This window comes from Maniola hyperantus, chromosome 4, assembly GCF_902806685.2.
Source record: "Maniola hyperantus chromosome 4, iAphHyp1.2, whole genome shotgun sequence".
In the NCBI taxonomy this organism is placed as follows: Eukaryota; Metazoa; Arthropoda; class Insecta; order Lepidoptera; family Nymphalidae; genus Maniola; species Maniola hyperantus.
Window position 1 is genome coordinate 9,307,295 of NC_048539.1, and position 14,984 is coordinate 9,322,278.

General features: G+C 35.9%; 1 protein-coding gene across 1 annotated transcript in view; it reads right to left on the minus strand.

The window, feature by feature from the left end:
• Nucleotides 1-7,786: 7,786 nt before the first annotated feature.
• Mid1 overlaps nucleotides 7,787-14,984 on the minus strand; it is an 80,414-nt gene continuing 73,216 nt past the window's right edge. Inside the window, exons 3-4 of the mRNA XM_034985125.2 lie at nucleotides 13,751-13,957; nucleotides 7,787-12,444 (exon numbers count right to left, since the gene is read on the minus strand). Coding sequence (XP_034841016.2) covers nucleotides 12,119-12,444; nucleotides 13,751-13,957 — 533 coding nt within the window. The 3' untranslated portion in view covers nucleotides 7,787-12,118. The remainder of the gene's footprint in view (nucleotides 12,445-13,750; nucleotides 13,958-14,984) is intronic.

Genomic DNA, 14,984 nt, shown 5'->3' on the forward strand with positions numbered 1-14,984 from the left:
CGTTTGCCGCACAATGCTGCGACAATGCGACCGCCGCTGCCGGGCGACCGTGAATCGTTCGTAAACAGTGTACATGTAAAAGAGCTAGTACGGCATGGCGTCGAGAAGTTAAGATGGCAATCGTTTGCATCTGAAAATGCCCTTACGCGCTCAGCACGCATTGGTAGTTTTGACGGATTTCGGTGTAAACAGTGCGGCGTCAAAGCGTACATTTATTATTTTTAATTAAGAGTAAAATACTATACTACCTCTCTCACTATTAACCAGGCAATTTTAAACGTTATAAAGATTAAAGTTACATACAAGCCCTGTGGACAGATTTAATTCTTCTCATAAGTATGCTTCTTAAGTGAAACAGAACAATGAAATTACATGTAAGTACATATATATTTATATGATCTAGAACTTATAGTAATAAAATTAATTATTCATGGTTCTGTTAATGATGAAAAATAAACTTAAATAATAATTTTAATCGAATAAATTTAAATAAAACGTGATATTTAGGCATCGAGAATGATTTACTTATAGCAGCTGAAATACATAAAAATAGTCCATTTTAAATTATATTTATATCCAAGTATATCAAAATGGCTAGACAACTTCTGTTGACGTATTTAACAATTCCATTCGGTACCTTGTCTCTGAGATTCCTTTTACATCCCGTCTGATCGTTTTAGGGTTCCTGGCAAATTAGTAAAAAAAGAACCCTTATGGTGCGACTAAGTCCGTCAGTCCGTCCGTCCGTAACATCTGCTTATTTCAGTAACTACTAATGCTGTCGGCTTAAAATTTTGAATAGTTGATCAACTGGGGTATCTTATATTATATTATATAATTATATCTATAAAGACTTCATTTTGCACATTTTAAAATAGATTTTATTTATTTTTAACTAAAATAATTTAAAGTAAAAAATGACAAAAATTAAACGTACCCCTTTATGTCGGAAATTCGGAAAGCAAAAAATATGGAGTAAGTAATAATTAGAACTGATAAGAGATTTTAGTAAACATGACAGAAAAAATAAAACAAAATCTCTAACTAGCATAGTTTTTTAAAAATTACTATTAAACCTTTATAAGCAAGCTTAGTTTTACAGTGCCAAATAAAAGCGATTTGTTTTTGATACGGTAGATTAATTTAACCATACAACTATTTATATACTCTCTTTTCAAGCTATGGAACCCACGGTGGGCGAGTCTAACTCGTACTTGACCAGTATTTTTTTCATTACATCATCGCTTATTCCCTCATTTTCCTCAACTTTAATAAGGAGAACACAAATGATATTATCAAGGCTTAAGTACATTTGTGAGGACTCACCGTCATATACAATTACCAATACCTATTGAACATTTAATTCATTATCCACAAATTACTATTATGGTGGCGTCCAAATTATTATGAAAAATGATCAAAAACCTTAATCTGGTGGCACGGGAATGCCACCGCCAAGTCGAGTATTTATATGACTATTCATCATAAGATTTCAACTTTGTCATATTATATTACTATCACCATCATATTCTAGACTGTGTGCTTTTAAGATGATAAATAAGGTAGGTAATGTATTTTCAACAGATAGGTTTTAAAAATGACTAAAAGCAATAGGCACAGTATTAAAACAAACAATTTAAATTTTATTAAAATAAACAAACATTAGGATATTTTCTCCAAAGAAATGTAACGTCTTATGAAAATGTTGTAGTGTCTATTTATTTGGTTGGCTAGTAAAATGAATGCGTACTTACAAAATATTTTCACTTAACAGATTATATACATAATTACATCCTATTACTCTCCTGGCCGCTTGTTCTAAGCGATTTTGTCTCTTGTATAAAAACAAACACTTATCCTACATCCAATCTCAAAATGTCAAGTGTACTAAAATGACTAATATCAGAATGTCGCAAACCCTAAAATTCCTATAATTTACAAATTTCGAGTGCACAAAATGTATTGCAACAAAGTTTAACAATTAATTTACCTAATCGTTTTAACCTAGAGTGGATTCCTATTTTTATGCATTTTGGGTAGGTATCTAAAATTGTTGGTTCGTAAACTTTTACTCTATAGAGACGCATTGCTAGAATCCGCCTGTATCTTGCGTGTAAACTTTTGATTTGATTATTGAAGCTAGATTTTGTTTTATTCGTGCAGAGCCCACATTTATAGAATGATAATAATCTATAGGTACTTATTTTAAAACTGTAACTGGATGATACTGTACATTAAAATAGGTATATTTATATCTAAGGAAGCATTGTTATCGTTACGCAGCCCCAAGCCAATTTTATTTTTAACCGACTTCCAAAAAGGAGGTGGTTCTCAATTCGGCCCGTATTTTTTTCGACTTTTTTTTAATGTAGGTATATACATCGATTTTATCCAGGTTTCTGGACCGATTTGCAAGTTTATTTTTGTGCACGCTTCACGCTGAAACTCTAAAGGGATTTAAACGCAACTTGATATATGTCTTTACATATAATACTCCAGGCCAACATATATACCTAGGATAGTTTTATTCCGAAAAACAATAGGGATCCTTTGGGATATGGAATGATAGTTTTTATCGATGTTACTCCATAATTCAGTCAATTCTTAACTGATTTGGAAAATTCTTTTTTCATTACAGAGGTTGTATCATCAGATAGGCCTCATGTTTTAATGAATATCTCATGAATAGTTTTGGAGGTGGAAGACGGAACCCCTCAATGGGTGGTCAGCAAAGCGATGCTGATCAGCGTAGGTAATAGCTTCGTAAAAAGCAGACTTTTAACAATAATACATACATTTTCATTCCTTCTCTATTTAGTAACAGGTTGGATTTGGTACCTAAATTTCTCATTGCAATTACCTACATACGGGTGACGAGAAAGGTTTAAGGTATTGTGATTTATCACATAGGTACAGGCCCATGCTTACCTTTCCATAACGGTGAGCCACCCGTGCGAAACCGGGGCGGATCAGTTCGTACAAAATAAAAATTGTTATTGCCCGATGTTTTATACGGGAGTTTCTATTCAAATTGCATTTTCGTAAACAGAAAAAAAATATTGAAAATTTAGATTTAACCAACTCTGAGCTACGGCCCTCAAAAGCTTTTAGTCGTAGAGGTGTAGTTTTAAAATTAAAATTGTTTTTAAACTTTAGATCCTGCCAGTAAAAGATGGCTGCCGCACAATTTTAGAAAACTGCTGAAGAAATCGTAGTTTTTGTTAGAAATATCATAATAATCAAAACATGTTTCCAGCTAAGAAGTCACAATACGGCTGAAACTTTTCCCTTTGTTAGGCCAGATGCATTATATTATGTTACCCTCCGGTTAAAAAAGACTGTTTTGTTTTCGTTACGTACCTAGGTGCACAGACATCTTTTTAAAATGTAGATTGGATGAATGGACATTCCCATATATTTGTCAGTTTTAAACACTAGATATTTTGGAAAGGACGACAATGAGATCGATTCTCTAGTACACAATCTCTAAACTAAACTAAATTAACAGGTCTAAATCTAGTGCTTTCCTTTTCCGCAAGCAACATTATGAAAGGGATAGCAATAGATTTAGACGTGATATTTTAGTTTAGTTTAGAGATTGTGTACAAAGGAATTAGCCACAATGTGGCTAATTCCTTTGTACACAATCTCTAAACTAAACTAAAATATCACGTCTAAATCTATTGCTATCCCTTTCATAATGTTGCTTGCGGAAAAGGAAAGCACTAGATTTAGACCTGTTAATTTAGTTTAGTTTAGAGATTGTGTACTAGAGAATCGGCCCCAATTTGGTGCAATTATACACTAAACACACAGTTGAACCCAAATGCGATTAGGCTATCGTAAATGATTAAAAAAACAACAACATCAATTAATTATTATTATTTATCTCCAATACCTACCAACTTTCTACAACATAAGGAATTTAACTTATATATTATTCAGGTTAACTGTATGTGTCTCTTTTGATACCCCTATACATATTTATGGTACCTATGAAATTGAACCGTCGCGTCGGCGTCGTGTGCTCGTAATCCTGAACTATTTTAAGAATTTGACCCATTAGGATTTCGTTGTCATCTTTTAGTAAACGGAGCTGTAACATACCGCGAAAGTTCTTGCTTTTGGTTTTAAATAGGACAGCTTTGTGAATTTTAATTTATTATTTAGCATTTTAATATATTTTAAGTATCTCCTAATGGTGAAAATTTAAATGAAATTGCCTTCTTCTTTTTTGGTTTTTGAGCCATGATATTAACTTTGTGTTAATAGATTCAGTTCAGGGTAGGTATATAGGTTCCCAGGTGGAGATAACAAATTGTACCTACCTACCTACACAATCAATATCAATTAACAAAAAAACATAATAATTGAAACTACACCACTTGGTGAACAAACTGCCTTTAAATAACTCTGACATACTTAAGCATAACGCGTCCAAACTAAAGGGTAATCGTGTCTGCCATATTGTGACTTCCTATAGCTGGAAATATATTTGGTTCCATATATTATTTTAAAACAAATATTTTCCATCCATTCAAAATGAAAAACAATCCATTGAAAATAAATATATTAAAAATGTATTAAATCAAAATATAGATATTTCTAGCTAAGACGTCACTACATGGCAGAAATGATTTCTCTTTGTTAGTTTGGAGGCGTTATAAAAAACTAACGTTTAACCTTTAGAACCGGCAACTGCAGCAACCCATGTTGCGTCCCACATTAGGGCACGATCTCGTTGCCGAGGAACCAGCGATAGTCCAGGATTTCTGCTGCCTCAATTTAGTAAAATTAGTTATACCAAGCATATACTTCAGAACTTTCACGGTAATACAGCCATAGCTATTTTTATTATTCACAGCAAAGTATGTAGGTACTGATACGCAGAGGTGATTTGATTATAAAAATAATTCTTTAAAAAAATGTTTTACTGCAGAACATATAAAATTAATACATTCAAAATATTATGCTTTAATTAACGATCGTGTTCAAATTTTAAAAAAATGTATTGTATAAAACATTTCAACATCGAAATGACCGAAGCGTCGGTTATGACTATTTATACTCATAATATAATAAGTATATTGTTTGTTTTAAAAGGCTACGATTTGGTGTTTTCTTTACATTAACGATTACGGACCGGGCTCTGTACCTATTGAAATTATCTATATTTATATCGTGGCTTCATTGTGATCTTTCATTTTGCAATGTTTGTGCGTGTGTATAAACAGTCAACAGTGTTGTTGCGTAACCTAATGTGTTAGATGTAGAATAACTAATTAGTGAAATCAAATTAGTTAAATACATTCAAAGGTGGATTTCGTAACTTCGTGCTGCCCAAAAAAAACAGCTTATTATATCAAATATCAAATTCAGGTTAAAAAGATAAAGAATTATTAGTATCTACCTACCCATAGCTTGGCAGCAAGCGCACGAAGAAATCTAGGTCGTATCCCTAATCAATAACTTTCAGTTATAGTTTAGAGCTAATTATTATATAATAATTTTTCATACAATGTTTTATTTTTGTTATTTATTTGTGCGTTAAACATTTACACATTATTTATGTACACCAAAACATACGTATATTATTCAAAAACATAATGTACACGCTATCACCAAACGCTCAACGTAACATCAAATACACCCGTTATGCTAAACCTACTTAGAAGAGCACGGATCCCATAGCAAGTCCCGACCACAGAGTAGGTACATTGAATATTCCCGACTTCTGGCGTGGCGTCAGACGCGACCTACCCCAGCGGCAAAGTCCTCAAACGATCTGCGGATGTGAACTCTACATGATTATTCAGAAAGTCTACGAATTATTGCTACTTTTGTGTCCCTACGAAATCAATGAATTGAATAACTGATCTCGATAATGAACTTTAAAGTAGGTAGCCTTAGAATCCTATTTAAAATTGAATAATCCTATGTCTAGTATCTACGCGTAGATACTTCGGTTTTAGTACAAAATTTACGTTAACGTGACGCTGCATATTATGTTACAACTGCGTATGTAACAACGTTAGTTTTAGTATACGCAAAACTTGAAAGTAGGTTCAGAATCAGTAGGTAACAGAATCAATTGCAATCATTTTTACAGCAATATTTTTTTAAATCCTGCAAGAACACCTATCAAACCTCACTAGGGGTGACCATGTTATTGCGGTACAACGACTCGACACAACAAGCTTATAACTTCGTAAGTTTTCATCAGTCTTCATTAAATATTTTTCAAATTTTGTTTATTTATTCTCTATGTAAAAACATTCGACACGTGTTGCGTATACTAAAACTAACGTTTTTATAATATATATGTGAACATGGCCGACGTAAAACGAGACACCTGGATTTTATTAACAACATTCGAACCGATCTCCTCCTATCTTTTGGTCTTTTTTTATCTACTCTAGAATAGGATAGTAGCCAAGTGAAGATTAATTAGAGTGAGAGTAGAAATATCCATAAAGAAGGATGCACGGTCAATGTGTGAGTTTTAACGAGTGCTCGAAATTGTTTCAATTTATTTATTATGCTCTAGTAATTCATTGTCTAATACTACATTTTGATAATTTATACATAGATACAAGTAGATTACGCAAAATACTCCTTGCTATAGGAGCGATAAGGTATTTTATGGCCAAGTATTTTGTCTAATAAATTAGATTTGATAGGTAGTATTTAAATCCCATTTTCTAATAATAACAAATAATGTATATAGTCAAATAATTGTATTAAAATTCAATTGTATCTATTTGAGAGTCTGGTTTAAGTAATTATATGTTAGCTCATTTATTTATATGCTTAGAACAGTTAAAATAGTCCAATATAAAATTTCGTAATTACAAATTATTACGTACCTGTAGAGACAAGTGCATAAAATCATATTATAATATACGTTCTATTTTGGTTATGGCTACAACTGTCCTAAGCATTCACTATTGAAGTCAGAATTGAAAATTATATTTTCTGATATAAATTATAATATTAATAAATACGTAGTATTTGGAGAATAATTTAGTATTTTTTAAAACAGTATAACTGATTTTATTATTATTACATTCATCTAATTTTTGCTCTATGTACCTACGAATAGACGCTGTTTGGAAAAACTCATTTTCAAATTCAAATAACAGTTAACACTAATTAGGTACCCTGATTTCTTAACCGTTCTGTGTATACAAAACAACTGTTTTTTAATTACCGAATAAAATATAAATTCGCTATTATTGTTTTATACGTACAATGAATGGTGATAAGCGACTGGACCTTCTGAACTAAAAAATAATTAAATTGTTTCGACGATAATATCTGTGACGTGCTTCTATGCCGGCAATTTAAAGAATAGTAAAACTGCGCTGCTAATCAAATTAATTCTTTGCCTTATCAGATGGAATAGTGCCAGATTCCTTAAACGGTAAGAGGCTTCGTCAGCTTTCACTCGGTGAAGGCACTAGGCATCACGTGTGAATTAGATACTCGATTGAAACAATATGACCCACTATTCTGTCCCAAACTTACTCAAACCGAATAAAATCTAGGAGGATTCAGAATCGAGGACTATTTTAATAAGTTATGAAAATAATTGCATTGCAGGTATGCTTACTGTATAGAGAGTATAGTGATATGGCTTAGACTCGTTGGAAGTTCAGCGTGATCCCGTGGGTGCGAGTTTGCTTGAGATTACTCAGTCCGATTTGTCTCTGTGACATCATTCTCATGCAGACCGACAAACAGATCACGTTATTAGGTTGAAGTAGAGAAAAACAAAACAAACCTCTAAGAAGCGTTAATAGACATTTAGCACCTTTGGTGGCTTTTATTTAAGTACGGGAATGGAAACAACAAACCGTTTTTGATATATTTACACAATAAAAACGTAAAAAATAACTTATTTAATATTATTATCTTTCGAATACAACAACTACATCCCCGATCGAGGACAATATCTCAACAAATGTCCATTCAATAAAGTCTTAATAACCATTAATTTTTTTATCTTCTTCTCGATCACAAAATCTTCAACGACACCACTATAATTTAATACTTTTTAAAAATAAGATAAAATAACTAACATTGTTACCTATTCAATTATGACAATGACCGTACCCGTGTTCAAGGTAGTTCTGATGTCATATACAACACGTTTTATATATGTATATAATATATATTAATTAGTCAATTCATATAAAAACATCTTCAACCACGTTTTCATCTGTAATTGGTATATCAATTAATTCATAAGACGGATATATTATTAAATATAATTGTCATCATAATATTATGCTAATGTCATACTTTCTTACAAAACAACAACTACTTTTAATTAATTAATCCTAATTTAAGATTTAGCCAATATAATGTACACAATAGACCATTTTTAGGCGTACAAGGCGGCTGGCTCTCGTGACAATTTGTTAATACACTTCGTAGGACTTTACCCGAGCTTGGAACTGTAAGTAATTAACCACACTAAATAATCTATCATTCCTTTAAATAAAAAGTAATAAATAGGTACACATTAAACAAGGAATGTGTAAAATTATATGGATTCCTGGGTTATTTTCAGATCAGAATCATGTTTCAGTAGCTAATTCGTCAGGTACAAAAGTGGCCTAAATATATTATGGTGGTACGTCTATTAGGCTCAAGGTCCCGAAAACGCTCATGGAGCAAAAACAGCCCACAATGCGGAATGCTTACTTTAAAATATCAAACTGCATATTATGGCACTTATATAAAAACGCCCATTTCGCGTTGTGTCAAACACAGGCCAACCACAAAGCGGAATTCGTATCGTGGCTTTTGGATATTCTACCACAACGAGCTGTGGCAATGAAGAAAAGTCATGCGTTCTGAGTGCTACTTCAACACGAAAATTGTTTTTTTGTCGCTGGAATAAATCATCATCATCATCAAGTTCATGAATAATACATAATGTATGTACATATACATACAGAACGAAATCTGAGCACCCCAATCCCATGCAATTTTGTTTGCCTTACCCTTAAAGTGACTTTCTAAAGCGCCAAGCCAGAAGGTCGCGAAGGAGGCTATGATCATTGATCCACTGGGCCTAGTTAGTTCACTTCATAGTGAGCTAACGAAGTCGAGCGAAGCGAAGGGTGTGAGCGAGTCGTCAACATCTAGTAAGTAGGTGAATCTGAACGATAGGGCTACGATGCGAGTCTTCTGGCCCATTTAAAAGTCCGTCGTGTCGTTGTTGCATCAACTAGGACTGAACGCCTTACAACTTTTCTTCATTGCCACAACACGTTGTGATTAAATAAGTATATATATCACGAAAGACACGTCATAGATTTCACTGGCTGTGTGTGTGTTTGTTCTTCTTTGATGCCACAACGCATTATGTGCGTCTTTATAAAACAGTGCCATAACACTAATTTGCGGTGTAGATGTTTTGACGAAACCACAACGTGTTGTAAGCAATTTTTTCGTTTTACTACCGTTTGCCTAGCATATATTACAACAAAGGGTACCTAAATGCTGAGTTTCTTACCGGCTCTTCTCAATAGAATCCGCTTTCAGAACCGGTGGTAGTCTAGGCCACAATAATACCTACCATACACAGAGAAACGCGGTAGCTCGAATTTTTTTAGTTGGTACTATAATATAGATATTTATGTTAATCATCAATATTAATAGTCACTAAATAATCAGTTTAAGGTACTGTTTAGAAGATGTTTATGGGAGTCACGTCCGAGTACCGGTATCTACCTACTAGATGAAAGAGTCTTAACTAGTCATTAAAAGAAATTATGATTAGCTACTTCTCATGATCCGCAGCAGTTTCTATTCCATTTTACACATTTCTCAAACTATCACTTTATATCCATCGATCACAGAAAAAACACACTGTATGAAATAGATATTACCAGTGTGCTTAGTAGAAGATTTTACATCTCACTAACATTGATGGAGTTCGAGCATTGAAACATTTCACTGTTAAAGTAAAATGAATCTTAATAATCTTTTTTTTAAAACTCAAGTTCGTTCACATATCTACAGCCAAAGCTCCAAGCAGACACATTGTAAAATTAAAATTTGACGTAAGTACTCATTTTTTCACTTTAAATTAAAGCCATTTAGGTCAATTATTTTACTCTGACGTTTTTGTGTTTTTACGCTCGAATTCTATCGAAGTTGGTGAGATGTAAAATTATCTCACACTATGCACACTATGCAGCACACGGATCTTGTAATCGATGATAAAATTATGAGTAACGAACACCGCCAACATAATATAGTCACGAAGCCACCGCCCCTTTACCAATGTTCCACTAAAAAATAATTAACACTACAAAACGAATTTGCACTATTGTTACTAAGGTTTAAAAGGTCTTGATAGATACAAAACGCACGGCAGGCAACAAGGCAGAATCTCACAATGAACGCGTGTACAATTCGCACATTGACAGCAAAACTGACCCAGTCCAAAATCTCTCTCGATTTGCCAATACGGCCATTTTAATTTTTAAGATTTGCGCTTAAATTTAAGCAAAAAACGACAAAGTATAAAGTGACACTAATGATCATCTAGCAAACGCATAGAAGTTGCCCGACACAAAAATCTTTAACACGGACGTTTTTTTCCCGCAGAATTATGTCAAAGCGTGGCGGGCACGAGCTGTGCCACGTACAAGGCGCGGACTAAGCACACATTTAAAACATCACGAACATTTTATATGAAGCAGTTTATGCTTCGCCGTGCCGTGTCCGTGCCTCGGCCGTGCACGTTTATATTACACTCGGTGTAATGTGAACTTGAGGCATGTACGGGGCTCGGAAAACTCGTACACGGCTCGTGCCCGTCACGGTCAAGCATAAAAAACAATCCTTTAAAGCTACTGTAGTTGTAACTCAGAAGTGTCAATTTTAAACAGTGCCATTTTTTTTATCAATTTGCGAAATTGTAGTACAAGGAACGGTATGAAGCACGTCACACAGACGACGGCTCGCAACTGCTTAAGGCGAAAACAAATTATCGGACGCGGCTGACTGGATAATACATATACCTAGTACACTGAAATTTGCAAACTATCGGATAAGTTGCGCTCGGACGTCCGAGACATATTATCTCGTAAGCCGCGTCCCAAACGACTGCGCACACCTATCAGTCGCCGCTGTCAGCCGCGGCTTATGGACACATCCTATAGTTTGTTACACATTTAATGAAGCGCTAAAGGTTAGCGTGGCGTTAGCGTTATGCTCTCCAGTGTGGACGGCTCAAGTATATCTTGTTTACACCTTTTAGGTACAGCGTTGTACACTTTTCCATCGCTGGTCGCTGCCGTCGTCGTGAGAAGTCTGTCCAGACCTTAAGAAAATTATAATTCGTGCCAATTTACGGTAGATATATACAGCAAAGGTTTTAGATACATATAAGGTAGCAATGATTATAATATCCATGAAATCACCGTGTTAATACTTTTAACTGTTCTATAGTAACTAATATTATCTTCGCTACCTTGTAAGTATTTATATGCCAAATACATTCGCATACAGTCATTTCTTTAGAATCTATTATGGTCTCAGATCTACTACTATTCACTCTTCTAGGAATATCGGATTCTTGTATTGTATTTCACTAATCGTTAAGACACGAGATTCGAGTTTTGCATTTAAATTGTATTCACAGCTATAGAATACTTATTTAGCAAAAATAAATGAACTGCACTGTGGGCTCTTGCACCTATCGGCTGTAAATGTACTTCTAGTTTAAAATATACAAATACCTCATTTAACGCAAATGTAATATGTATTCGTTAGATTTCGTGGCAAAAAATATTACTATCCTGGCCGGAATGTCGGCTAATATTATGCTTGAACATAACGCATAAGTAACGAGTTAAGATCATTTTTGGTGTTTCTTTGACAAAGATGTGTAAAACGGGCACAGACATAAACTTACAGTCTATAGACACCTCGCGCTCGCGGCCACGAGGGCTCGGCGCTCCGAAGCCGCGAGCCACGAGCGTCGTACATCTCGTCATCGCGCGCAATTTATTATCATAAGTACAGCACTAATAGAAGTTTCGATCGTAGTCCGGCGATCGCGGGACGTGGGAGTGCGACGCACGTTAACGTAAAACTATAACCTCGTATCGCGCACATTCACTAGTGGTGTAGTAGTCCAGTGAGTCCGAATCGTTGCAGCGACAGCTGTGACGAGTGAGGCTAGGAGGAGGCCGAGGCTTGGCTGCGGGTGCGCGGCGGCCGCGGGCGCTTGATACGGCACCGAGCAGGTCGCCACGCGCTCTTCGACGGGCGAGCACCACTCGGCGTCGGGCTTCGGCGGCTCGCTCAGCCGCGCCTCGCAGCGGTAGCAGAGCCGCCCCTCGCAGTACCAGTAGCAGCACTCGTCGGCTCCGTAGTTGGATTTATTTGCCTGTGCACCCGTCTCTGGTATACGCGCATCTGGAAATTATGTCCATTTATCTTAGATTCAAATCAATCGCAACAGAGATATTTAAGTTTTTGAATTATGTGGTGAGTCCGATTGCATTGCATCGTTAATTGAATGACTCTAGTCGTTTGGATTACTACTTATTATTGGATGTTATGTGAGATTTAAATGAAGTCTTTTAAAAACAAATAAATTCGAAATAATATCAATTTTTTTTTAGCATACTTACCTAGTATTCCTAACTAACGTTTAAACTTTATCTCTCAAATAAAAAAGCTAAAAGTACAGTACAATACAGAGCAAATATAGGAACAAGGAAAAACGTACAACGAGAAAGCCAAGAAGCAACAATTGGTCAAAGTGATGTGAAACGAAAAACAAAGGCGTGCACAGGTGCTATTTGTTAAGAGTAGATTTCGAGGTAGCTAGCTCGCTTGGAACACAGGCCAAGCATCAACTTATCGAGCCTCATACACCGCTGTCGGCTACATGCACGCATTTGGCAAGATTACCCTAACACTTCCATCTCTATATACCTCCTGATTTCCTAAAGGACAAAATCTGCAAAATGAAAATTTTAAGATAGTCAAACTAACAAATAGGAATAACCAAAGATAATTTGAAGTGGCAGTAGATCATGTATGTCGAATAACCGATGAATGCTTTGGAACACGTGTTCTGACTTATGAAGTAGAGACCACGTACCTATGGAGGCCCCCTATTATGCCAGCTAAAATTTCACATCTCTGTCTTGTGATACAATTTATAGCTCTGCGCATCGCCACAGTGTAGATTATCTTCGCACCGCTTCTGCATTCAATTTTTCGTAGGGTGGGCCTAACTTACTAACTAAACTTACTTCGTGAACTTTTCCCTGTTCACTATTCCACCACAGAACAGCAAGAAGCCGTGAACGTTGGCATCCTTCTGTGGTCGACATACAATCCACTCGCACGAAACGATTTAGTTCAACGTTTCTGATAAGTACTTACGGCTAAGGTGTGGCATGCTCTTTCAGTTTCCGTGTTTCCTGCCACACATAACCTAAATACCTTCAAGGTAAAAGAAAATTGGCATCTTCTAAGAAAGCATCTAGCCTAAACCTCATCATTGCTTTTACTAAGCATGATTGCCATCGGCTTTAAAAAAGACTACTGGCGGAAGGATCGGCGACTTGAAGAAGGCTGGTGGATGAGGAAGGGGGGGACCGTAGCGCACACTCAAAAAGGTCTATGTTCAGCTGCAGTAGTCACGTGTAGGCTGATTAATGACAGAGAAGATTATGCTAATTAGTAATTACATAGTTATTGCTCTTACCAAGGCATAGGAAGGTGGGCTCGCCGGCGTACTGAGTGGGGTATGCGGGCGCGCGATCTGCTGGTAGGAAGTAGGGGCAGTGCTGCTCGACGAGCTGGCAGACGGAGAGGCAGGGCTTGAGGCGCACGAGGGGCCGGCCGGGGCCCGCGGCTGCGGCGCGCACCCAGCGGCCGACGACTCCGCCGCCACGCCGCCGGTCCAGGTGACCTGCACATCCAATTAACACAGAGATTTCTTTAATAATTACAAAGTTAGCTCTTGACTGCTATCTCACCTGGTGGTAAGAGATAATGCAGTCTGAGATGGAAGCAGACTAACGTTTTTCATGACTTTTATATTTTTGTGTAAAAATATTACCCTTCCGGTACGGAACCTTAAAAGTGAGTACAAAGAGATTAGTTGCTTCACTTGTTTTGTATTATACTGGACACGGCGACAAGACGAGCCAAACTAAAGGATAATAATGGCACCGATTCATTTGTCGTTCTCTAAACTAAATTTAGAGTATCTGCATCCATTTCTTTTTAACAATGCTAAAAAAGGAACGGAACATGACTTTCACATTTAAAGACTCTAAATTTTAGTGTACAATACAAATTTAAACAGTAGGTTCGCGACAGTGCCATTATCGACAGCGACAGTGAGATTGTGTACAAGAGAATTGGCCCCATTGGCACCGATTCTAAGCACAACCTAATTTTAGAGTATTCGCACCCTCTTCTTACTAATGAAATATGAAAAGGACAGACGCAGTTTGACATTTCTAAATTTAATTTTTAGATGGTAAAACCCGTGATTTTAGCACGCAGTCGCGAACCTACTGTTTAAATTTGTATTGTGCACTAAAATTTAGAGTCTTTAAATGTGAAAGTCATGTTCCGTTCCTTTTTTAGCATTGTTAAAAAGAAAAGGATGCAGATACTCTAAATTTAGTTTAGAGTAAGACAAAGGAATCGGTGCCAGTATCCCGTTAAAACAAGAACATTAAGAACCAAAATTCAAATTAGTTTTTTTAATGTACACCTTTTTCTAAACTCTTCCAAGAATCAATCCAAATACTGGAATCTACTCCAGAATATATTGTCAGTAACTACGCCCATGGGCCACTCTATTTTTCAATGTTTCTTTTTCACATAAAAAATGGGACGGGCTGTGTCGTAAAACACGGCTATCAGTCTAAGCCGTAATGTCATCCATCGTAGCTGAAGTGATTACGGGTAATAATTTAGAAGGA